The sequence below is a fragment of the Calidris pugnax genome, unplaced genomic scaffold (genome assembly GCF_001431845.1).
Source record: "Calidris pugnax isolate Ruff unplaced genomic scaffold, ASM143184v1 scaffold20, whole genome shotgun sequence".
NCBI classification, from domain to species: Eukaryota; Metazoa; Chordata; class Aves; order Charadriiformes; family Scolopacidae; genus Calidris; species Calidris pugnax.
In genome coordinates this window covers 16,881,337-16,907,978 of record NW_015094510.1, presented here as the reverse complement: position 1 = coordinate 16,907,978, position 26,642 = coordinate 16,881,337, and the positions used below count along the sequence as shown (strand labels likewise).

Here is a 26,642-nt window from a genome sequence, read left to right as displayed (position 1 = left end):
TTGCAGGCCACGGGCTTCCCAGCGAGGTACACACACACACACACAAATACAACATGCTGCATTGCCGTGATCCCGTCACAAAATACAGGTATTCTGCAGTCACGGAGATGTCAAGGGGTATTTCTCTTAATGACTGGTCGGCTCTCACCAAATCCTTTTCCATTTCCATTTCATTACGTTCCAACGGCCAGCAGTTTTTGTTTACGATGGGCAGATTGGATTAATGGCCCCCACCTACCACGCTACTGTGCATTTAATGCCTCATATCCAGGAGAAGAGTGATTAAAAAGGACAACTGATTCTAAAGTGAACTGTGCCTATATACAAAAGGCCGAGTCAAAGCAGGCCCAGGGTGTGCCTGTTCAGTTGTGAAGCTCCCTCAGACTCCAGATGCCCTTTCTGTGGCCACATTGAAGCAACACTCCATCTGTAAATCGCTAAATAAAAGTGAGTTGAATACTGATCTCCAGTTCCAAGGCCAGCCCAGCACTGTTTGACTCGTGTCCACACCCTGTAGAGCTGTCCCATTGGTCACAGGCATACCAGGGCAGCTGGCTTGGCTTCCCTCCTGGACTGCTGCGGGATCCTTATGGCTCTAGGGCACAATTATCCCATTTTGCAGGGGAGGTTGTAATCTGAAATAAAGTGAGGACTCTGTGGCAGTGCAGCTGAGAGATGTTTTTACAGCATGACCCTGAGGGGCTGTGTTTCATGCCTGGTGGGACATCCAAGGGCATGTAGGAGCCCAGGAAGATGCAAAGTCTGATGGGACAGTGTTGGAGACAGAAGGGTCCGGGCTTCCTGCAGCCTCTTCCAGAGTGGGAACAGTCCTTAGGGTGAAGGCAACCAGGTGGTGTCTTGGAGAACGCTGCTTGAGGAGGTTCAAAACAGAGTCAACAAGCAACCAAATGATCCAGTGTTTGAACTCCTTGTCCCTCTTACAGAGAGAGAGTGATCGGGCATTGGAATAGTCTGCCCAGGGAGCTGGTTGAGTCACCATCCCTGGCTGTGTTTAAGAACCGTTTAGATGTGGTGTTGGGGGATATGGTGTAGGGGAGAACTTTAGAGTAGGGTAGATGGTTGGACTCGATGATCCTGAGGGTCTCTTCCAGCCTAGATGATTCTGTGATTCCATTTGCTATTGTAGACAATTCCCATCACAGGATTGCAGCCTTGCAGGGCTTTCCACCTCGAGTAACTGTATTCCTCCCCGACATGCACATGTCCAGGGTATTTCCACCCAGTTATCTCACAGCCGCTCCTGGGCTCAGGGTGACAGCATCCTTCCCAGGTACTGAAGTAACATTGCCCAGCACGCTGCATCGATTCCTCCTGGAGCAGGAAGCACTCAGTGAAATTATCTGGGTGAAGGCTGCAAATAAACGTGACTATCCGTCTGTGCAGGGCAGGAATTCAGTGCCGTTCGCTGCCATGAACTGCAGTAGCAACCCGAGGAATTAAAAGAGATTCAGCAGTAAATCTGACAAATTGAAGGAGGATAAATCCATTGGTAGCACAATGTAGCAGTTGGTCACACAGTGATCTGAACACAGTTTTTGGCTCAGGAAGTCTGGATTCTGTGTAAATTTAGCAATTTATACTCTGCTGAGTCCTGGAAGCTGGGAAAGGATGCCACAGGGAGGATCGTTCTGTATTCAAATGACACTCAGACTCAGATGGGAAAGAATTCATTATCTGAACAGAAATAATTTTGAGTTACTTTGGGGAAGAGTCAACATGGTTTTATAAAGGGAAATCACACCTCATAAATCTATTAGAGGCTTCAGAAGGCATCAACAAATAAGTGTACGGCTAAGAACGATTTTCCAAAGTCCTTCATCAAAGCCTCTTGAAGAAATCATGCTGTGATAGTTTAAGAGGTAAGGTTATGTGAATAAAGGACTGATTAAAAGGCAGGAAACAGAAGGTAGAAATAAATAGCCAGTTCTGACAGTGGAAGGAGGTTGGCAGTGGAGTCATGCAGAGATTTGTACTCAAGCTTGTATTGTTCAGCATGACTTAAACCTGGAAAAATGGAAGCTTCCTGAGATGGGAGTTTGTTGTGGTTATGTGGTAATTAAGCATCCAAGATAGTAAAGATGCTGGACAAGTGGAGAAGTTGCAGAAGGGTTTCACAATACACATCAATGGGGCAATAAAAAGGTAGATGAAATTCAATGTAGCTAATTCTAAAATTAATTGCATAAAAAAAAAATCTAATTTTACATACATGATAGTAGGCTCTGAATTGACTTTTACTGCATGGGCATTGGACCTTGGAGCTATATAAAGATCTCAGCTGCAGTCAAAGCAGCAGGTCACATTATTGGGAAAGGAACAGAGAATAAAATGGAAAACACCTTCAAGCCATTCTGTAAATCCACAGTGCATCTACAGTTCCAAAACTATGTGTGGTTATGGACCTCCTAGGTCAAAAAGCACATAGCAGAGCAGAAAAAATTGCAAAAGAGTAAGAAGGATGAACAAAAGCATGGAATGGTTTTTCTATGAAGAATAACTAACCAGGTTAGGACTTCTCAGCTTGAAAGAAGAAAACAGAACAGAAGGAGGTTTTATAGAAATTTATAAAATCATGAGTGGTCTGAAAATAGTGAACAAGAAATGGTTATCTCTCCCTAGAGCAAACCTAGGGGGTGTCAAATGGCGATAGCAGGTGGCAGGTTAGGGAGATAACCCTTCCTGGACAACATGTAGTAGTTCCACATGTAGCAGTGGAACTCCCTGCCACAGGATGCTGCAAATGATAAATGGGCTCAGAAAACAACTGGACAAATTCAAGAGACAAAAGCCATTTACAAAACTGCTATCTATGGCACCTCAGACCTTCCCGAGCCACACAATCATTTGTACTGCCTCTTGATATGTTCTTATAAAGACAGCTCAGGTGTCCAAGCTAGGCCACTGCAGTGTTGGCTACCTAGGCATGAAACTGCAGGTATCAAAAAGCTTCTGTACGGCATCAAAAGTGCTCATCTCCTTGGTGATATGCACCACTGAAAACACTAATGTGTTCCAATATTCTGGTTTCTTCAATAGTTAATGCATCCATGGTTTTACTCTGCTTCTAAAGCCCTTTGTGAGATGGGACTGTCTTACCAAGACCAGGGTAGTTCCATTCTGCTGCTCAGGACTACAATGTGGGTGAATAACTGACTGGACTATCAGGCTTGAAGGGTACTGGACTACAGTACCCTTAGTTTAAAGCCTAACTGGCAGCCAGCTGCAAGTGGCATTCTTCTGGGGTAAACACTGGGGCCTGTGCTGTTCAATGCTTTTGCCTATGTCTTTCATAAGGGGATGAAATGCACCCTCAGCAATTTTGCAGATGACTCCCCATGCGGGGAGTCACAGATATACCGAAGAGCAGGCTTGTCATTCACAGAGACCTTCACTAGATGGAGGAAGGTGCCAACAAGAACCTCACAAACTTCAAGGACAAATAACACATCACAGTTGGGCACCTACTGGAAGCTCTGTAGAAAAGGATCTTGGGGTCCCAGTGAAGAACAAGTTGGACATGAGTAAACAATGCACCCTTGCAGTGATAAGGACAGCAGCATAGTGAGTGGTATAAACAGGGGAGTTCATAGAATCATAGAATGCTTTGGGTTGGAAGGGTCCTTAAAGATCATCTTGTTCCAACCACCCTGCTATGGACAGAGACACCTCCCACTAGACCAGGTTGCTCAAAGCCCTATGCAGCCTGGTCTTGAACACTTCCAGGGATGGGGCATCCACAACTTGATGAGTTACCATCAGGTTGATAGAAATAACTCAGCACCTTTCAAACCACATCCAGAGCACTGCACAGTTCTGGGCGAAAGAGATATTGAAAGTCATTTGATGATTGGAGCCATTGAAATTGTATGGGAGCTGGAGCATATGTGCAAGGAGAAGCTGTGGGACTAATGGCAGCCTTCCACCACCTAAAGGAGGATTATAGAGAAGACAGAGCCAAAGTTTCTCAGAGGTACACAGCAAAACAAGAGGGAAAGATCACAAGTTCAAACACGGGAAATTCTGACTCCAGATTAGGAAGTGATTCTTCACCATGACAGTGGTTAAGCACTAGTGCAGGTTGCCCAGAGACACTGTGAAAATGCCACCTTTGGATATTTTCAAACCTGATCGGACAGGGTCCTGATCAACCTGATTTAATTTCAAAGCTTTGAGGTTTGAGCAGCTTTGTGCCTGCTTTCAGCAGACGCTTTGGACTAGACAACCTCCAGAGGCCTCCTCCAACTCCTGATGTTTCTATGATTCTAAAACTGCCATATAAATATATTTAAAACCCACAATGTTAAACCGTAAACCCATAAAAAGTAAACAAAGCCAAATCTACATTGCTTTGCATATACAATGTAATGTTGACATGCACTCATCCTGTGAGGGGAACAAAGAAATGTGGAACAGATAACACCACACACTGATGGAAACAAGAGAGACGCACTATTATGAAACAAACCAAGATGGGATTTAAACATGCAGGATTACCAATATGTGTCACAGCTCCTATTTTATCATTCAGCTTTACTGGAGCAAATAATTTACAATAACACAGTGAAAAACAAAAGATCTGGTCTGCAGAGGCAAAGCTGAGTCCAACATAAAAAATATTTTTGCTATGTTTATTTTGTAATTATCCCACCGACACACACTGCCAAGAGCTGGAGAGCTTGTGTCACTGCATTCATTTTGAAGCCTAGTTAAAACAGTCAGCGAGTCTACAATACTTCACAAATGAACACGCAGAAGGTTAAGCACAACTGACTTTTCATCTCTATTTTATTTCACAGAAGCAACGCATTTCGGGGTGATAAGGAGAGAAAGTTCAGGGTAGACCTGCAGTTCTCAAATGACACTGTTCATAATTTAACCAAAACAATACAATACATAAGTAAATGCCATGAAACTTGTGCATATTCAACTCTCTGAAGAGATCAGCCCCTTCTTAAATAATGGGAAGAGAATTAATGAAGCCAACCTTCAGAGAAACACTCTTCAAACTCTGGCTTTCTTTACTATAGACAAAAAGCTTTCTGTACACTGCCATCTCTGTTTTTCCTGACAGTAGGACACTCAGTTATTCCAAAATTTGGTTACAAGCACCACAAATGTAAACAATTAGAACTTTCACTTCTAGTTAACTATCAGTAAACAGAACAGAATAGAAATACTTGGAGACGGAACCGGTGGGGACAGCACAAACTCAGAGTCCGTGGAAGCTCGTTTGGCTTTCTTCCCATTACTAGGATTAACGTGGCAAAATCTGGAGCTGAGATGTTTGCGGAGCTGCCAGTTAATGCTGCACGTGAGCCCCACGATTGACACTTGAGTCATCCTGTGCTCCATCCAGCCCCACCGCTCCCTGCCGCGTCCGGAGACGGCCCCCAGATGTGCTGAACTCCTTCTTGCAGAGGCGGAAAGATGTTTCAAAGCCTCCTCTTCCTTAAAAGCCCCAAACAACTTTTGTCAGGAGACTGGGTGTTGGCATGATTCCAGGATCAGACAGACACATCAGCTCAAACCAGTTTTCGATTTCATGTTCAGATCAATTGCTATCTATATTATTAAAATATTGTGAAAAGGCCTTCTTTGTTTTTTCCGCTGTTCCAAATAATGAATACTAAAATTTTTAACAGATTTGAACCACATTCATTCTGTTGGTTGTCTTATCTGGAAGTGGCTAGTGTTGATAAAATGGGTCTCACATGAATATACAATGCTATTTCATCATTTGTTTTTCTATTTGTTTTTCATATGATAGAAAATAAGGAACCACAGATTTAAACCTGTGGAGCCTGACTGTCTTAGGCATTGCTGCTCGTGGGGTGAATTGCAAGATGATGGAAAAAAACTGCTGGTCTGACCTCAGCGTGTTTTACAAGTATTTTGACAGGGTACAAATAATAACATGGAGCACAACTTTGGATAAGTAAGTCAGGTCTTCTGTGTTCAGAGAGGGTTTGATCCAAGGGCCACGAAAGTCAGAGGAAAGACTGCGTGGACTCTGAAGGAGTATAGAGCAGGTAAACACACGCACACCATGACAAACCCTTCATTAGTGCTATTTCTGGCCTCAGACATTTCCTAAGAGAACAGTTTACCCAAAACTGCAGCAAGCCTAAACAGTTTGGAGGGCAAGAGGAGGCTGATAATCTCCCATGCTCTTAGAGCTTGAATAGATTTTCCTATTTATACATTGTGTTTAGCACCAAAGACAAGGTTTACTTCTGGTATATGCTATGGTAGCATCTCACAAAGAAGAGACTTCGACTTCAGCCTGATGCCTCTTTCCCCTTGTGGAGAAAATGACAGCAAAATGAAAAAGCCTTGAGGAGCAGTATCCTGGCTCTTGACTATCCTTCTGGCCTCTTCCAGAGTGGGGGTGCAGCTTTAATGGAATCCCCTTCCTCCCCAATAAACCTGGACTCAATTTCCCCCAGGCTTTCTTCCAGAATTGTTTCTACAAACTATGCTTTAATGGGCCAGGGGAGCTGTTCCACTTTTTGTAAATATTATTTAGAGTATGGGTGTGCATTATTATTTTTTTGCCTTCAAAGCAGCAATTCTTCTGAGTAAATCTACCCGGTAATATAGCAAACATTTTTCTCCACAAATGCATTTTTATTCTACCACAATACCATCATGGTAGGCCTTCACCATCTGTGGCTGTATATAGGTTACATACAGTATTATACACACACATTTTAACATGGTCTTTTTCCCACCGGCTAGACCAGAGCTGCAATCAGCACCACTTCTCTGCCAAAAATGTAACTTTTCAGAACACGCGTGATGCAATCTCTATATACAACTTAAATCCAGATGAAGGTACTTAGCTGTCATATTAACATCTTTTTACTTACTTTTTTTTTTAAATATCAAATCAATTGGAGCAAATAAGATTATCAAGAGCATGTATTTTAAAAACATCACTTGAAAAGCCAGTAAAATTTGACTTTTTCTCACTTTGGAGAGAGGTATTTGAGAAGAAATGCATTTTACTCAGAAAGAGGTATGCTTGCACTGGAAATATGAAAAATAAGTTTCTGCTTTAATTATATAACAACTTCTTAAAAATTTGGGAGCTGCCATATATTTGGGACTAGTGGTGTAGCAATATATAAAAATGCTGTGTTATCTTACTTGTTTTGTATTCCAAAATGGTAAGCTCTGTATTGCCTGAGTTAGAAGTAGCTAACATGGTTTAATGGTTTACTTGGGCTTATCACTGTCTACATAAGCGGGTCAGACAACAGCCCAGACAGCACCCTTCCAACTGGAAAGGATGTGCTTTTTGAGGGGATGGGTTGAAAATGTTCTGTAAGGTTTCCCTTTTGGCACTTTCCACATCTTGGACTGTCAAAGTGACAGATACAGCAGAGTTTCCTCTTCCCTGGGGAAGGAGTGAAGCTTCTTCCCGACTCAACACTGCCAACTCAGAAGTTAGAAGGAACTATGTGTGTCCTCACAGGAAATGTCTTGCCTGACTCTACTGGAGACACGTTACTGGGACCTGCTGTGCTTAGAGCTGCCTTTGGATCTTGTGAAAGGGAAAGAAGACCCCTTTCCCCTACCACCTTTCCTGAGCTAGGGGAATTTCTCAGAAAAGATAAAGCAGTTTGGTGTCACAAAGTACTCTTTAGTTTCTGCCAAAGAAAACTGGATTATTATGTGCCTCTTCTGGCATTTCTTTCACTACCAGTCCAAGGGTCAGTCACAGAAACCATCCACCTTGTACTGCCATGGACAAGCCTCTGATCATCCCTTCCAGCACAAATGTACAGGATGAAAACTCAGACTGATTTCCTGTACATAGTTTGAGGACACCCACCTCTGAGGGATCCGAATGCTTTCTTCAAATATTCAGTATACTCTGTTGCATTACCTCATCAGTAAGGAACCTTCTGCAAGATCAAGGTGGGTCCACTGCTGTCATTCACAAGTAGGACACGCTTGCCATGGAAGTTGTAAGATAGAGAAACCTCAGATATAAAATTCTTCTTCGTTAGCTGATGAAGCTGGGCAAACACTACCATGATCATCCAGAGAACAAGGAGCTGCTCTCAAGGACTGTTTGGGCTGCTTGGAAAAAGACGCTGATGTGAATGAACTGGAAGACCATTTGGAGAGAAAAGGCAGTGAACCGTCAACTGACTCAAAGGTATTGCACACAGTTGATATAGGCCTTTCTCTGGTGGCTGTCTGTTTAGTCTTACTGATAGCTTGCTTCTGTTGGGGAAGAGAGGCTTTCAAGTCATTGCAAAATCCATTAAGGGCAGAGTACGCAGAGACTACAGACAGGTCTGAGAAGGACAGCTTCATCCCTGTGTCTACATCAGTCTCCTGTGCACCCTCCAAGTCATCAATGTTAAGCCTGGGGCTACATCTCCATGTTTTTAACCTGGTTGCAGGTGATCCAATATTTAAAAACTGAAATGGTTCGCTGAAATGAGAAGTCTCTGAGGCTGAGGAGGAGTTCACTGTGGGCAAGCAGAACATAGACTTGCTTCGTTTAAATGTCCATGAAATGCTGGAGGCACTGCTGGATCTGCGTGTGAAGTCTCCTTGTTCACTGTGTCTCAAGTCCTGCTGGGAGAAACCAAGATGATGACCAAGGCCATTTGCATGGTGTACCTTGTTCTGACCCATTTCTTTTGGTTCTTCAGGGACAGATTGGTGGCTCTGAGGAAGAAAGGCTGGCAGAGTGGTGAAGCGGGAATCTGTTGACACAGATGGATATGGTTGTTTGTTCTGCTTTGCAGACTTCCTACACCAACCACGTGCTTGCTGCAGCCGGGAGAGGGAGAAAAGAAGACCACATTAATACAGAATTGGCAGTCTTACAACCGTAACTCTCCATTGCTGAGTTGTTACTGCAAATAATTACGAAGCAGACTTCACTCAGTATGCTTGCAGCAAATGTTTCACTTCAATAACAAAGAGAAAGCACCCTGCCAAAATCCCAAATATTTACATAAGGAGCCTTGAAGACAACAAGAATAAATGGTAGAGGAGCCCTGCCTTGGGGGCTGAATTACACTAGCTTGAAATTCTCACTTACTATTGACTTGTTCAGATTCATTCATATTCTTCCAACACTACTGCCTTAGTGGACAGCTAAAGAACAAAATGAAGAAATGGGAGATGTATGTTACCATCATTATTATTTCTCATTTATTCCTTACTGTGGTGTAATTTTTTAATTTTTTCTTCTGAAACATCAAAAAGCCTTTAGCAAGCAACCTCATTCTCTGTTGTCTCAGTGGGAATTTACTACTACTTTCAACTCTTTCACATTTTCTCTTTTACATCTGGTTAGTTGAACAGTGCTCCCTGGAACACACTTGTTCTTTTATTGAGCTCCTAATGGCTTTAAGGAGAGCTTTGGACACCTGGTTTTCTTGTATACACCTAGACTGAAGATGTAACCTCATGGTTATGATCTGAGTCTGGACCTGAATCTCATCCCTAGGGCAGGATTCAGTTGTCTACCTGCCAGATACTTGAGCATATGCACAGGTACAGCAGCTGTGACAAATGGGCAGCCAATGTCCTCCTCAAGAAGCTGCTGGATGCCAGGTGGCCTTCCTATGGAATTAGACACTGATGTGTGTGTAGCTGAACTGAGTCCCTAGTGTCTGAGCAATCATAAGGCTTTTTATCATCCCACCTTTCTCAGTGAGGCTTTTAGAAGTTCACATTTTAAAAAGTTTTATTTACAATCTTCTTACTGAAAATTCTCACATAACACAAAACGCTAGATTTCTGTCCCAAAAGAGACAGTTGGACAAAGTGCCAGATCATCCCCTTGAGTATAAACATTAATCTCAGCTATGGAACTTGTCAGTTGGAAACAACAGAGGAGAAAGTACTAGGTATCTTGGTCACTATGTGCTGTTAAAGTGACAAGGCTGTGACAAACATGATTCTGGGCAGTCTCAAGTGAGTTAAAAAGGTATTAATATGCCGTGTACAACACTGCTATGGCCTCATCCAGAATGCTGCACGTGACTCAAATCACGCCGATGTGAAAAAGAATACATTCAAACTGAATTCTGGGCAGTCTCAAGTGAGTTAAAAAGGTATTAATATGCCGTGTACAACACTGCTATGGCCTCATCCAGAATGCTGCACGTGACTCAAATCACGCCGATGTGAAAAAGAATACATTCAAACTGAAAAAGATGCAGGCACAAGGAAAAAAAAAAACAAAACAAAGATGAAGTATCCATTAAAAAACCTGAACTGCAAACTAATAAAAGGTTTCTGCTCACAGAAGATGAATCTTGATCATTTTACCAAAGATATTATATGATGTGATAGAAAGGGATGAGAGCTGGCAACCAGGGAGATCCTTTGTATCCGCTGTCTCTAAAAGAGCTCTGTACATTGCTGCTTCTAACATCTTGCTAGTGCACATCACATTGTCTTAGTGACCCAGATCTGTCATAGCCATCTCCTGTTTTTTTTTTTTTTTTTATTGCAGTGATTCTAAAGGCAAAAAAGGTTTTTCACATCTGCAAAAAATGTTTTGCTCATTCGTGATTGTCTAGCTAGAGGTGATCTATAGGACAGCCAAACCATAGGAGTTCACTTAGGCATTGCAGATGAATATCTATTTATACACCAATGCATATGTAATGAGGTATATTAATTCATAACCTATTTCTGTATAATATAATAACCTCTTTTCCTTAATGCCATAAAGAATTAAATGAATTAATGGGTAAATTAACCACAGTAGCGTAGCAGTTTCGTTAACTGATAAGAAATTGAGTACATGAGGCAAATGAAGTAAGTCAGATTGTCAACAAAACATTAACCAGAAATCACTTTAGACCTCCACATGCAACATTATTTTATTTATGCAATAGGTGAGCTAATTTGTTTAAAAAATTACTCAACAAGATAAAAGGCTTGTGTCCATGAATAAAACACCAGCTGTTTTTTAACTGAAGACATTTCTGGATAACCCAGCAAAACCAATATGACATGCTGAAAGTACACAAACAAATCACTGCACTCTTTTGATAGCTTTGTTCAAGAAAAGTCTCCTATTATTGCTGTTTGCACTAACGAAAGGTACTATTTTTTCCTGCTCAGTATCTCTGATACCAGATATGCTACATGGACTCAACCACCACGCTTGCTGAATCAACAGAAGCACCCCCAGGACACTTTGCTGACCTCTCAGAGAGAAGATGGTGGATTGCCTGACCATGGCTAGTTTTTGTGCTATATTCTTGTGTTTTCGTAGTCTTAGCTGGTAATTTGGCAGATCAAGGATCCAAAGAAACCAAGGACCCAAGCACTGGTAATAACTGGGACAAAACTGCGCCTGTAAACACAAGGCTTTTGGGGGACAGATTGGACACTTGCACTGGGGCACAGACATGAAAATAGCTGGTTTGAGCTTTTCCTAATATTTACAAATACTCCAGTTTAAATCAGCTTGTGTTAGTTTTGGATTGTAGCTATTGAACACAAGGTGCAACACAGGTGCAACCAAACTGCCAGCACTCAAAAGGATGCTCACCTGAGGCATCGCCTATGAGGGTATGGAGTGAAGAGGCAACACCAGGATAAATGGATGAGGTGAGATGAAACATCCCTGCTCAAAACCCTGGGGGGTCTCATGGAGGAACTTTCTAACCAATATGTGGATAAAAAGTAGAGCCTCAAAGGAAAGGGGAAATGCACTACTAAACGGGAGCACTTGGAAAGGGCAACCTGCCCCATGCAGCTAAACAGCTTTAGGTATCTGGAACATACACTAACAAGAAAAATCTACTTTAGGTAAGTAAGTTATTAGTTTTAGGGTTCTGTCATTTTTAATTTTTTCCCTTGCTCTTTTAATGCTCCTATGATCAGATCAGAGCATTTTGTTTTATACAAGGTATTTGCTTTTGTTCCCGCTACTGGGTCACAGCTCCTGGTCAAGCTCAGTTGGTCTGGGAGAAGACAAAGGTGCATCAGAGAGGAGAAGGGGACAAATAGAGCCTGCCCCTAGGATGGCTGCCTGCAGGTCAGGCCAAGGGACATCACTAACACAGCTTATTTCTGAACAGCTCTGTTTATAGGAAGAATTGTTCACCTTGATCCTTTTTTGTTTAGATGTGTTATGATTTAGAAGACTTATTATTTTCCAATGCTGCTCTTCATGACGTGGCCAGAAAGGGGAAATAATAGGGGGAGATTTTAAAAATACTTTCATCTTAAAGCAACACAAACGAAAACTTTCCTGACTGTGAGAATATCGGACTGCACAACTGTCCTACAGGTAGAGTGTCAGAAGAGCCTTCTCATGAAATGCTAGTGAATAAAGATTACAGGCTAATCCTATACTGTAGAGAACTGGATTATGTGCACTAATAAGACTTTTCTGTGTCTATGTTCTGTTGCTTGTCAGAGATCACAGAGGGGATTCGATGATTTAAGTCAGGATTAAAACTCAGGCGAAACTAGCTCCTGGTCCTGTGCCGAGCCCGGTGACTGTGCTCCCTCGTACCCCCCTGGCAGGGCAGAGGGAGAGCCGCACGCAGCCCGTGCACTCATGGGGTCGCTCCTCTTTCATTTCAACCTTACGGGGCCTGACAGTCCCACAGAGTTCAAACTGGATTTCCACGTGTGACCCTTCTCGGGAGAAACCACGGCAGGCAAACGGGATACGCTGATCTCCCACTGCCCTTCTGGCCATGGGATGCCAAAAGCAGCCAGACCTATTTTTGTGCCTTGAGGACGGCGTGATGCACATGCAACTACTCATTTCAGCAGAGCAGCCTTCTCCCTCCTCCCCAGCTCTTCCCTTGGCTTTGGAAGCTGTCGATCCAAAGCTGCTTTGATCCAACAGCTGATCCATTCAGCTTTTTTTTTTTTTCTGAATTCTTTTCTTTTTAAAGTCCTTATCTTCAGCTTTCTCACAGCTTGCTTTTTGCACTGCCTGATACCTGGCTGCAGCCCGGCAGAGCCCTGCCTGGTACAGCCTGGCCAGGCTGCCTGCCTCAGGCACAAGCGCGGCGGAGATGCTGGAGAGGGGGTCAGTCATCTGAGAGGACAAAGACTCGACACAAACCCACACGTTGATTTTGACTGAAATTCCAAATACAGAGAGAGAAAGCTGTCAGACCTCGCCATAAAGACACAACAAAACCGGCCATTGACTGAACAGATTAGCTCTCTGGCAGAACAGATTTTTTCATCTGGTGCTAATCTGCTGCTCATTTATAATCTCTGCACAAATCTTTGTGAAGCCTGGCGGGATTTAGAGTCTTTGTGTATTACAATGGGCTGCAGAAGAATTTCATGACGAATATCCGGGAATGCCATAAACAACCTGGGGAGAACCTTGCAGAAATGCACTTTTTCAACTTCACTTGGGCTACCTGACACAAAAAAATCCACGAGTGCTCCTGCAGTCTATTTTAAGTTATCTGCTTTTTAAGAAAGCAGATAGTGATCTCATTACGCATTATCTGTATTAAGCACTGCCAGCAGGGCTCCGCTGAGGTCAGAACCCAGCCAAACAGCCAGCACGGCAACGGACTCGCCATCTCGAGCCCAGGTTTTGCCCACCTTGCTCAACAGGAGTGCGACAGTGTTTGTTTAATTGTATTAAAACCAGTGGGATTGATCCAGAAATAATAATAAAAACGAATCAACTTGAGAAAAAATAGCACAGATTAGTCCTCAGGATCACCGTAAATCTTACTTCAAAGGCAAAATCTATTCTCAAGGGCAGAATATTAAAAGGCAAGATACAGAAATTAAATTTAAAATTGAGTTGAATATATTTGAAAAGTGGTGTGTACTGTGTTTATAAAACTAGAACAGGTGTCTTGCAATGTTAAATATGTTCACTCTCAAGAGTTTTTGCTGATATACATAGTCATTGGAGATCTTACTACGCCATGAAAGATAACTGTGCTAACAGCCAAGACAATGTACCTAGGGATAAAGAAAAACAACTGAAAAATCATCTCATATTTAGCTAGTGACTGATTCAGCTGTGTCACCACCAAAAGTAACCGTTAGGACTAAGAAGAATCGAACACCTAAGGCACTAAAAGGAAAGAAAAAGTAGAGTGGAAGATTTTTTAAAACAGGAGGCTAGTATTAGACATACAGATAAATTACATCAGCTTAGGGCACCTCCCTTGACTGAGTCAATTTTTAATCCAAAGGTCTCTCATTTTCACCACTTGCAACAAAAAGTAAAAGTAATTTTTGCAAAGGTGCCCGTTACACATCCTTGCTTGTCCTTGACGCTCTTCTTGCCTTTCTTCCTCTTTGTGTTCAGACCTGCTCTGTCTCCACTATTAATTCAAGCAAGCTTGAACTTCTTTATTCACCTCCATCTTCCTTCTTGTAGATCAAACTGTTCTCTGCAAAAGTGACCCTTCTTTGCTGGTTTTTGTCTTTCCTCTTTCCCTTCTCCATTTCCTTGCTCTCCCTTTTCTCATTTACTTCTACTTAATTGTAGTGACTCAAGACTGCAGTAGTGGGATTGCACTTTCTTTCCTTTATTTCCCAGTGCTTGTAGTTGGTGATGCTTTTGAGTAACGAGGACAAGATGATTTAAGTGAATTTAAGACTACAAGGGTACATTATATCACCCAGTCTGGCCTTGTGTTCATCATTTTACAAATCATTGAGCCATTTCTTTATTGAGCCTGCTGACACCTCAGGCAGATGAAAGCATTTCAGTTTTCAGGAGACTAAATTGCTCTATGCTTCAGGCAGGGGCATAAGACAGAGATGCCCAAAAGCCCAAGGCCCCTAAAATGTTAGCAGATAGACTAATGCTCCTAAACTATTTACATGTTTTATCAAGATCATACTAATGCTGGACAACCACCAAGGCACCCAAACTGGAAACTAAGGGAAGGAGAAGGAACACTGCTTTGTGTTGGAGAGTCAAAAAGCACTCAGGTGAGGTCTGGCAGGGTTTGGTGGGTCAGCTGAAGCAAGTGCAACCATGACCACACTGATCGGTGTCCTAAACCTCTCAACAGAAACAGGCATGGACTCCGAGCCCCCAGGGTTTGCTTCTTCTTGGCCAAGATAAGTGTGTGAGGTAAGCCATTCCTTATGCTGCAGAGTAAAATATTTCCCTTAGTCAGTTGGGGCTGGGAGAGGAAAAGGAAAAGCTTTGTTCTAATCTCAGATCTTGTAATTATTTGACCTCAGCAGCTCAGTAGTACCCATCCCTGCTGCCTATATATCCAAGAGAGGGTATTTTCTGCATTTCTTGAGCCATTTCACTGAGCTCCAGCACTCTGTAAGAAGGCACTCTCTCTGCTCCCTCCTCTCAGCCTAAAACACATTGGGTCAGTTGTGCATCATGGAAAAATCTCTTTTCTGTGTTCAGCTATCTTGAGTGTGAGGTTTGACTACAACTATACTTTTCATGTAGAAACGTATATGTTTTAAGTAAGCTGAGGGAAATAAAGGCACTTTTGTTCTCCTCATGGTCCCAGACAAAAGGGGATGAAGAGACAAGTTCATGAGTCACAGACATCTGTATATACTACACTGAATAAACAAAGAGGTTTTCAGCTATAAGCTTTTAATTTTTTTTTTTTCTGTATAACATATTTGCTGATGCCTGTGTAGACAAGTAGCCTTCATGCTGCTTCCCATCTTCAGGCATTTTGCACTGCAAATGCCTAGCACAGAACACCTTTATACATGCAGCTGGCAGACACCTGCACCCCTAGATTGACTTCTGGAAACTCCAAGGACATATTCAACAGCAACATACTGATCTTGTACATAAACAACTGCAGTTGATGTCACAAAACTATTAGGGGATGACTACTGCCTGACCATAGATGGGGAGTACTCATTTTGTACACCAAGCAATGGAGAAATCTCCAAGGTAGCAGAAACCTGAGCTGGCAGGTAGCACAGCAGCAGGTTAATGAGACTTAATGGTTGGGTCCACAGGCAATCTCTTCTCAGAACTGAAGCTTCAGTTAATAAACCATGTTTCCTAAATAGGATTACACTGCTTCTGAACTCAAGATTACGGTTGCCTGGTATAGGTAAGATGAACATTGGCCAATTACCTCAGCAAATAGTCTCAAAAATCCCTCTAACTAAAAGCTGTAATCAGTTAACATTTGAACTATTATTTCAGAGATGCTCTATAAAACCACACTAGGCAGAAAATAGCCACTCCATTAACAGTACAGGGTCATTAGCACAATAATTGCCATAAGAGCCTTAAATGCCAGATCTCACTACCTCATGTCAGGCAGGATTAGCACAGACTCATCACAAACCACACATTTCTTGCAACTTTTATTTATCTTGGCTTTCTGGCAATGTTGTCTGTTTCTTTCTTGGTGCTAGAAGTGCTGGAATGGAAGGAATTTAAGCAAGAAATTGGTTATTACAGGGTGAATCGGGTGCCTGAACACAGATGTTTGATCCATTTTGGCATCTCCTAGGGTGCCTGCCTGGCACTTGAGAAGGTCACAGCCCTCCTGCAGGTCCTGAGTCTAATCTGCCTGGAGACCTCCTCAGGGTATTTCAGGTACCTTTTGGCATGTAGAATGCTGGTAGATCTTACGCTGAAGTGCTGAGTCACTACCTACCTGAGATATTTGCTATTGCCCACCTTCCTCCCAAGTGTGTCTGCATGTCCCCTCTCATGCAGAGTAGCTAGGAAATTGGCACTGGAACACGTTGTCCAGAGAAGCTGTGGATGCCCCATCCCTGGAAGTGTTCAAGACAAGGCTGAATGGGGCTTTAAGCAACCTGCTCTAGTGGGAGGTGTCCCTGCCCATGGCAGGGGGTTGGAATTTGATGATTTTTAAGGTCCCTTCCAACCCAAACCATTCTATGATTCTGTTATTCTAAATTCTGCCAAAATGCTATTTTTATGTACCTTTCTACCCTATCCAAAGACATTCTTGTAATTTAAAGAAGCTATCTGTGCACTTTCTTCTCTTTGCTTGCCCCCCATGCTTCCCAAATAATCATGGCCAAGCCAGCCCATCAGTTATTAACCTCACCTGCTTCCCACATCGCTCCCAAATAATCATGGCCAAGCCAGCCCATCACCTGCTTCCCACATCGCACTGCCGGCCATGCAAGTTCATTAGCACCCCAGCTCTCTCTGTGTGGATTATGCCCAGAGGCAGCCAGGAATTTGGACAAGACCTATAAAACCAGCAGTACATTCAGTACACCAGAATATGGTGTATTCTTATTGACATATCCTTCCCACTGCTCTGACAAGAGGTCCCCAAAGCTCCTGCTTCTGGGCTTAGCCCGGGTGAAGCACCGTGGGTGTCTTCCCACAGGGTGCAAACATGCTCTTAAGCCTTGCTCCTGATGAAGCCAACTGAAGCTTACCCTTTCCCTCAGCAGGTATATAGCTGCAACCTTGGAGCTAACTTACCAATGTGGAAAAGCTACTGTGACAAAATAATTTTGAAGGGCTTCCTTGCAAATGACGGAATAGTTTCTGTGGTATTAAACAGACTTATCCTGCCCATGAATAACTTTATTTTCTCCTGCACTGACTTGATCTAAGCCCCTTGGTAATTGCATTTGCAAAATGGGTTAAGAACATGGATCAATCTGGCTGGCAAGCATTCAAGTCCCTGTAAGCACACCAAGAAAAACACAGAGGTCACATCTTGTTAGTCTAATCATGGAGGTATATTCAGACTTCAAACATTAAGCACTGCCTGTGATTTAGCAAGGATATTAATCTACCATTTTGGGTATAATTGGTAATTCTAATCTGTAAAAAGGTGCAGTATCTATGCAAAGTAAATAAAAATATTCTGGTGATTACTAAGTACAAACTGATGTGTAGGTAGAAAAATACAAGGAGTTCATTGTTTGGGTTCATAAACTGGGAAGAAGTGAAAGTTATTAACAATGCTGTGGCATTGATAATATTGTTAATAGCAGAACTCCATGAGAAGTCAAAAGGTAGTCCTCTTACTTTACAAGGTAGATACTATAATTATTTTGAACTCAGAATGTGTTAAAAGAATATAAGGAGTCCATGGATATCCAGATCCAGTGTTCCTGAAACCCATGCTCCATCATATAATCCCTTTTCTTTAACTGAGCATCCTGTCTTGAATTAGGGTATTAATCTGTTTGCACCTGCTGGGTGACTGTTATGTAGTTGGACATCAATATGTACAACTGCCAACTTAAATCTTCTATTTATCAACAGTTTTTTGTTCCTATGCTAGAAGAGCAATTTAGTGAAACAGCTTTTTCCCATTCCTGCCATTTACCTTCTGGTATATTTTCCAAGCACAGAGTTTCCTTCAGACTGACTTTGGCTGAGCTCAACTGACCCTACTCTTCCAGTTTCCATTTGTAAGACAGTCTCTCCATTCCTCTGCACAGGGTGAAAGCCCTTCCCTATACCCACACCTCTCTGAAGTCACCTTTCTGGAGCCCCGGGGCTGAAGACAAGTGAAGTCGGGTGACCTTGTGCAATGGCACAAGGGCTTCCCATGCTCCTCTGGGGGTACTAATTCTGGTACACACCAGAAACTGCACTTTACTTGCCATGGCCGTGTTGCACTGGTGGCTTGTAGTCATGTGAGTACAAACAGGAGATTTTTCCATTGATTTAGTTATAGAGCTCCCTTCTGATTGTACAGACTTGTTTAAAACCTATATACCAGGACCTAACCTTCATGACTTTACAGTCGCCTAAGTTAGGTCCAAAGTCTCTCTTTTCCCCCCATTTTGCATATATTAGACTTTTGCTTCACCACACTTCCAATGTGATAATTTCCATTTCTGTAACTTCATTCCCATTTGCCATTTTGCCCTCCTGTTCGGCATCATCATCCTCACTGAACACAAATGAAAATGAATTGTACTTGCAGGCCATGCTTAGCAGGCTTCCTCTCTTCTCTTTTGGTGCATATGGCTAAAATCTCATTCCGATTTTCTTTGCAGGGTTTACCTCAGCCTGCTGTTCAGCAGATCCTGCTTTACACCTGTACTGTCTGGCACCTGTTATTTCTGAAAATTTGCTGGTTTGAAGTTGAAAGCCTCATTTAGAAGCTTTATTGGTTTTTGGGGGGTGTTTTTGTTTGCTTCTTGTTTTTTTCCTACCCTTCCCTTCAATTTACGTGAAACCAGTGCAAGATCCCATAAACCAAAGTAATATCACATAGCGGAAACCTCCTGAAATAGAACAAGGAAAAAGGGGATATAGGTGAGTGTGGTTGCTGTGTAAAAGCTTCATGATGGCTCCTGCAAGCTTAAGTTCACAAGTTACCTCAGGCTAACACAGATATGCCTACAGCCCGAGCAGTAGCCCTGACAAATTGGTGACTACCTTGGCAGATGGTCAGGGAAGCTGAATTGCCTCCTGAGCCCTACACGTGTGCTGTTCAGCTCTGGCACAGGGTGTCTGCGGGCAGCCTCTGCAAAGCGCCATCAGAAGGTCTCACCACCACCTGGATGTGACTCACCAGAGCACAGATGCCCCTTGCACCTGGATTTTCAGTCCCAGGAGCTACAACACCCAGAAGCACTGCACTGCAATAGGGTGAACACATTTCTCTGCATGCTGGGAAGTCTGTACGGTAGGAGGACGGAACCCAAAATGCCCCTTCCACAGAAACAAGATTGGACAATTTGACAAGCTTCTTGAATGCAACTCATTAAAAAAAATCCGACTTTGAAATCTGGACAAGGTGAGGGTCTGTGCTCCTCGATTTGAACGCTAAGCAGCCATAAATACCTCCGCAATGCAGGCACGCACAGTGACCTGGCTCCAGATTGCCACGGATATCCCCTCTGCAGGGCAGGCAGCTATTAAAAGCTTGCTGCCTGTTATCCCCTTTAACTCCCTCGGATGCGGTGTAGTGAAGCAGAGCATGCTGGTATATCGCCCAGATACAGTGCCTACAGATGTCCTAACAAATAAACCCTCCTTCAGGACTTGGTTACGAGCACTTGAGATAAGTTCACAAAGAGAGTCTGCGGGAATGTCTCTCTCAGGCTGCTCTTCAGGGCGCATTTCCTTTCCTTCACCACCTCTCTCCCCATCCTCATAATCACTGTGCAAAAGAGAGATGCAGTCTGTCACTCTGTGATGCTAGAAAATAATGAGTACCATCAGGAATTCTGCTTGTCTTCCATAAAAATCTCATAACTGAGAGCTATTTTATAAACCCCTGTCAGTTCTGTGCCTATAATTCTTCTAAAACTACACCCATCAGCCATCATTTCTCCACTCGGGCTCATAATTCCTTCTCTCCTCATACTTTTAAACAACTATCTCATCTCACATCACTCTGCATAAACTAGGGTTGACTGATATCTGGAGAGTATCATCCACTGCCTCCTTGATTAGTTACACACACAGCAAGGGGTTTCAGGTTCTTTCTTTAGAGGTACTGTCCTGGCTTCTTCTCCTAGGATAGAGGAAAAAAAAACCAAAACCCAAAAAAGCCTCCTTTTCTGCCCGCCATTGCAGGTTAAGCTTTCCTGCACAAGCCCAATAAATGTGCTTCTGTTTTCCCTGTGTACTGGACTTGACTTACCTGCAAAAGGATCCTGTTTCCATCGTGGTCTTCTGTCTGCCACCTGCCTTCACTGATGGGGCTGCAAGGGTTGGGCAAGAGAGGCACAAGCTGCCCCACGTCTTTCACTCTGAACTCCAGCACCGCTGACTCTGTCGGCGTTGGCACCTGGCCCTTCGGAAGTTTTTTTAAAGAAAACTGAATGTCTATTTCCACGTTAGAATAGACAGGAAAAACACAAAAGTCCGCTTTTTTCTGACACACTGGTCTTTTCAGTATAAGCTCGTACAATTTCAAGATGTCGACAAAGTTTTCGCTCCTGCAGTATATAGTGAAGCGGATAATTTCTTTCCCGTAGTGCACTGGGCGAATGGCCCACAGAGGAGTCTCTGGAGCCAACGTGTAGAAGTCCTGGCTGCACGGCATGTAAGGGAGGAACTTCCTATGCACTCGCTCTGTGTGGTGGTAATGCCAAGGCGGCCGCTGAAAGGTTTCGTGGAGCTGCAGGATCGGTTCTTCTCCATATTCCTCCTGCAGAAACAGAACGACGGCGAGGGCTGGCTGAGAGGCACCAGCCTTACCTGGCTTCCTGCGCTTCTTGGGCACTCGCCGTTCCGAGACTCGGAACAACTGGAGGTCTGGATGGATCCAGGCTAGAAGCTTATCGATGGCTTGCTGAAGAGTCTTGGATTCACCGGGGTCTGTGATAATATGTACACTAACAAGAAACGGGTCTTGTATGCCTTCCACGGAAAGTTCACCTGAGAGTATAAAAAGAAAAAACACCCTTCAAGATCTGTAACCAAGTTGTCAACGTTTAGGAGAAACAGTCTACTCAGTCACACCAGGCTTCTTTTTCATCTCTCTGCAGTAAACTGAAAATAACGTACTGAGATGTAGCAACCAAGAAAATAATCAAAAGACGGGGGAGTTTCATCAAGCATAGCGTAAGAGCTGCTGTTTCTACTGAGGTGGCATCCAAAAGATGTTACCCTATGTGCATTTCTGTGTTAGAAAAAAGCTGCCCCACACAGCTGAGAGATAGAAAAGACAAAAATACTGACGCAGAGTGGGGGTGAATGGGACGCTAATGATGTGCAGAACAATTAGGATGGACAATGTTCATCCCACCTTGTTTTAATTTGTGCCAGTTGGCTCGGGGCATGGAAATCACACCACTGAACTCCGGTCTTATCACCTTGACATTGGAGTTTTCCACCCGGTTAAGAGTGTTCTGTATCCTGGAAGCAACTTTTTAATAAGTTAGACAAAGTTTGTAGGGAGAGGTAATATCTTTTATTAGACCAACTGATACAGCTGGGAAAAAAAACAGACAAGCCTTCAGGCACACAAGTGCTTCTTCAGGAAAAGATATTACTTGTCCTTACAAATCCTGCACTGTTTATATCTTCAGACCATCAAGACTATAATACTACCGCTTCAAGGTTTTTATAAGATTAGGGAAGACTGGTAAAAATCAGGAAGCACAAAAAAGTTACACCTGCTCAGGGGAAAACAGAAACCTCCAGTTAGCCCTGGGAATGTTCACAAGGACTCTATCTGTTCTTGTCCCTGAAACCTCTTCGACAGCTTAGAAGCAGAGCAATGTCTGGTTGGAGGGGAGGGGAGAAATTGTCACTTCTGTTCTGCTGGAGTTGTGCGCCAATAAAGATGCATGTGAATGGAGATCCAAGAGAGTTTGATAAATTATCCAGGTAATCTGGATATTTTTGCTGAAACGGTTCCCCCTGTGTGGTGTTCTGAAACTGAGATCCTGAGCCTGGGCACAAAGCCCAAATGTGTGAAGCCTTAGAAAGGCTTCCCAAGCTTTTCACTGCACAGACCACATTTAATAGGGGGATTGTCTCGCAGGCTGTTTCCCCTCCTATTGGCAATCAGTACGAATCTCTACCTCCTCCCTCCTGGCATCAGAATAACATTCCTGTGATACTTCAGCAATTGCTTTAATGGAAAAACAGCATTATACAAGTAGTGTATTTAAGTTGTCTTTCAATACAGAATATCTGTGAGACCAGAGAAAAGCTAGATGTGACTGTGTAGCTTTCCAGAGGTGACCGGTAAACACACCATCAGCCTCAATTTAGAAGCTGCAGAAAGATATGGTATGCAGAGCAAACAGCGAGCATGCATTTTGCCTAGGGGAGACACAGAAAAAAATCAACTAAATCATCAGAAATACAATTACAGCAGAGTTCTCGTATCTCTGCATGAAATGGGTGATGTGGAGTGACTCTGTCAGATGGTCAACGGAAGAAAAAAATTGAGGCAAAAAAAAATATCTGTGTCAGTATACGGCAAGAGGCTTTGCTGTGGCAATTGTTACCGGTAGGTACTTCTTTGAGATATGCCCTGTGGATAGTCACAGTGTGGGAAAAAGACAAAAGGGTGCGGGGGGAGGTTGTCTCGTGGTCCTTTACACGGGACAGCAGGACAGGAAGGAAAACAAATTGCAGAGGACAGTGATCTAATAAAACCAGAAAGAAAGTAATCGCCATAGCTACGCAGTCATTCATTTTCTGAGACTGGAACAGAAGATGTTCAGCTCTTTTCTCCCTCCGTTTCCTTTGTCACACAAATGCTATCAAAGCCTGCAACAAGTGACAGGCTTGATATTTATGCATATAAATGACTGCAGCTCTGAAAGAAGCCTGGGCACAACAACAATGTGAAGCAAAGAGCCATCGTTCCTGTCGGCTTCTTGCTCTGCGTTGAAAAAAAATGAAAACCAAAAAACAATCCCTGAGCATGGCTTTTCTGCCCCCCTGTTGCTCCGCGTGGTGCACGGACACTGAATGGCTGAAGCATTTTTCAAAAGTGGAGCCCTGTGGGAGCCAGCCCCAGCATTAGTATTCTGCAGCTATCGCTGCCTGTGCCCATCAGCACCAGATGCTCACAGAGCCAGCCTCAGAAGACCACCGAAGCCCAGCACAAAGCCATCGTTTGGAGCTAGGGTTATATGTACAGCAGAGCAAATAATCTTTTTTTATATTTATTTTTTTAAAATTTTTTTTAGCTAGAAGCAACTCTGCTGGCAGGGGGAAAGTATAACAAATCAGTATAGAAAGAGCTTCTGGATCTATTTTATGTTAGCAAAGATGCTTTTACTGCAACACTTTTCCACCTTTCATTGTGTGGCTTCTGTGCTTATAAAATGGCAGCCCTTTCGGCTCTGGTAGGAAAAAGAGAGACATAAGAAAAGCAGAAATAGGAGGCAAGGAGCTATGAGAAACTTCCCCTGAACTGATGATAAGTTGCAAATTGTTTCTATGTTACTAACAAGCCTTTTTCCTTCAACTGACAAGGAAGGGGGGGAAACGACACCATTTCTCATGACACAGTTCAATTTGCCCTCGGCGAATTGTCACAGAAGCAAATGAAAGCTCTGCATATGTATTAGCCTTCCTGTGTTACTAGTTAATCCCACAGAAAATATCAAAATGCTGAGGCATCTATTTGAAAATAAGCTCCACAGTTCTCACAGCTATTACATTTTTTTTTTCCTTTCCTATGACAGAAGGGGATTAGTTCTCTTTGAGCTGGCAAAGCAGTAACATTGCTAAGAGGTAATTACTACCAGGGTTGAAAGAGTAGTTCACAGTTCTAAACTTTTTACTCCTCTGTTCGGTAGCATTAACCACCCATGAGAGGTTAAAGCAAACAGTCAACCCAAATGCTGTGGGGCTGTCACACTTGATGTCCTAAAGCTGGGAGCTGACGGCGGCCTGATATCTTATGATTGAGCTTTGGATGGGTTCTTCTCTACATATTATTTTTATTTTGTTGCTGAGTGGAGAAAAAAAGGAAGTCCTGGGAAGCTGAACGGCACTCTTGCCCTGTGGTTCTTCCTCCCCTCCTCTCCCTGCCCAGAAATCAGGATCTTTTAATCAGAAAGACCATCTGACAGAAAGCAGTGGGTGCTGTCACATCTGTCTGTGCCTGCTGCCTCATTTCAGTACAACGTCACCGAAATTCAAGCCCCCTTGTCTTTAGGGACAGACAGGACAGGTACTTCTCTGTCTAGCCCACCTGCCTACATCCCCTGCTGAGTGCACAGAGAGCGGCTGCTACCTCTGAAAAACCTGTGGATGATAATCTTACATCCCCCCTCACTCTGTAGGTGCCTGCAGAGGACAACCCTCTTGGCATCCAGAGCTGACCAGAGGTGCCTAGAGGGAACGCTATGACAACAGTGGCTACCTAATGACACAAACACCCATGGGTGAAGTGGGAAGCAATGGGTTAAGTGCTCTGCTGCCTTGGGATGGCAGGGAGGCACACATCTCCCCTGAGAGGTGCCATGAAGACCCAGGTATCTGGTAACACCATCCTTGCTGCAGCTGGTCAGGAAGGCAGGGCTCGCGGCCCAATGCTGGCACAAGCAGGTATTGCTTCAGGTCAGCAACCCAAGCAGCTGGGAAGCAGCGAGGGTCATCTGGAGGTACAGGGAACTGGAGCTACATCTCCTTCTCCCTGGAGCATGCATGCATTTTACATTAAACCACACAAGAGGTGATTCTTCCTCTTTACTCTGCTCCTGTGAGACCTCACCTGGAGTATTGTGTGCAGGTCTGGAGCCCTCAATATAGGAAAGACATGGACCTGATGGAGCTGGTCCAGAGGAGGGCCGCGAGGATGATCCGGGGTTGGAGCACCTCTGCTACGAGGACAGGCTGAGGGAGCTGGGGTTGTTCAGCCTGGAGAAGAGAAGGCTCCAGGGAGACCTAATAGCAGCCTTCCAATATCTGAAGGGAGCCTACAGGAGAGTTGGAGAGGGACTCTTTGTCAGGAAGTGTAGTGACAGGACAAGGGGTAACGGTTTTAAATTGGAAGAGGGGAGATTTAGATTAGATACTAGAAAGAAATTCTTTACAGTGAGGGTGGTGGAGCACTGGAACAGGTTGCCCAGGGAGGTGGTTGAGGCCCCATCCCTGGAGATATTCAAGGTGAGACTCGACGAGGCCTTGGGCAACCTGGTCTAGTTTGGGGTGTCTCTGCTGACTGCGGGGAGGTCGGACTAGATAACCTTTGGAGGTCCCTTCCGGCCTGGAACATTCTAGATTCTATGATTCTACGATTCTAAGAGGTAAAATTTTCACGCTGAGGTGTGCTGCTTCATGGGAACCAATGCCTGAACCTCCCTGACACTGTACGGACTAGATTCCTTTATCACTCCGTTAGGCATTAAGATTTCACATTTCATTCTGACCAGATTGCATGATGCGCTACAGGAGATGTAAAGCAGGCAATGGGAGAGTGTCAAAATGTGCCAAGCTCCTGAACTGCAACTCCCATCAAGAAGTGCTTCATTATCAGGAAATAATTGCAATCAGGAGGTAATGAAATGATTCAAAACTGAACACTATGGATCAGCATACTTTTTTCATTGTTAATAAATCAGAATATTTCAATTGTAGGAATGTAAAAAAAATGAAATCATTGTACAAATACTGTCAGAAAACAGCACTATGATATTTCCTAACTGAAATTTCCTGAGATTTCTGTTGCACAGAAAATGTCAATATTTCACTACTTCAATCCCATTCCAAAACCGAAACAAATGTCAAAGTGGTAGCATTTCTCACTAAGCAGGACCTTCACGTTTTATCTGAGTTCAAGACAAGACTGACCGTTTTAGGTGTGTTAATTGAAAGGCTGATGGGCAGACACAAAGACTGAGGCTATTTTCATAAACAGAGAGCATCGCTTTATGGGCAGCTGCACAGAAGTGTATACTTGCCACCTCTGGCAGCAGAAACCACCGCTAGGTCATGCTTTGATGAATTATGCAGCATCAATAATCTTTTGAACAAGCAGGATGTGACAGATTCACCAGCTCCTCCATTCTCTTTCCCTGCTGTTTAATAGCATCTGACAAATGCAGGGCTGCAGGATAACGTGCTTCCCAGCACGCCCTGCTTTGCACATCACCTCCAACTCATGAAGGGTGCTCAGAAGCAATAAAAAAGGGGATATTATGCAGAGCACAGAGACAAGTGGAGAAACCTCTTTCACGCTCCCATCAGAGCAGCATTTTCCCTCTCTAATGGAGGTAATCGTGCCAGGATGCTCACT

At 43.5% G+C, this 26,642-nt stretch overlaps 1 protein-coding gene across 1 annotated transcript in view; it reads right to left on the bottom strand.

Annotated features, from left to right (window-relative positions):
• Positions 1-4,670: 4,670 nt before the first annotated feature.
• Positions 4,671-26,642, bottom strand: part of FAM124A (family with sequence similarity 124 member A) — a 34,420-nt gene continuing 12,448 nt past the window's right edge. The window contains exons 2-3 of the mRNA XM_014965812.1: positions 20,571-21,310; positions 4,671-8,814 (exon numbers count right to left, since the gene is read on the bottom strand). Of these exons, the coding sequence (XP_014821298.1) occupies positions 8,011-8,814; positions 20,571-21,310 (1,544 nt within the window). The 3' untranslated portion in view covers positions 4,671-8,010. The remainder of the gene's footprint in view (positions 8,815-20,570; positions 21,311-26,642) is intronic.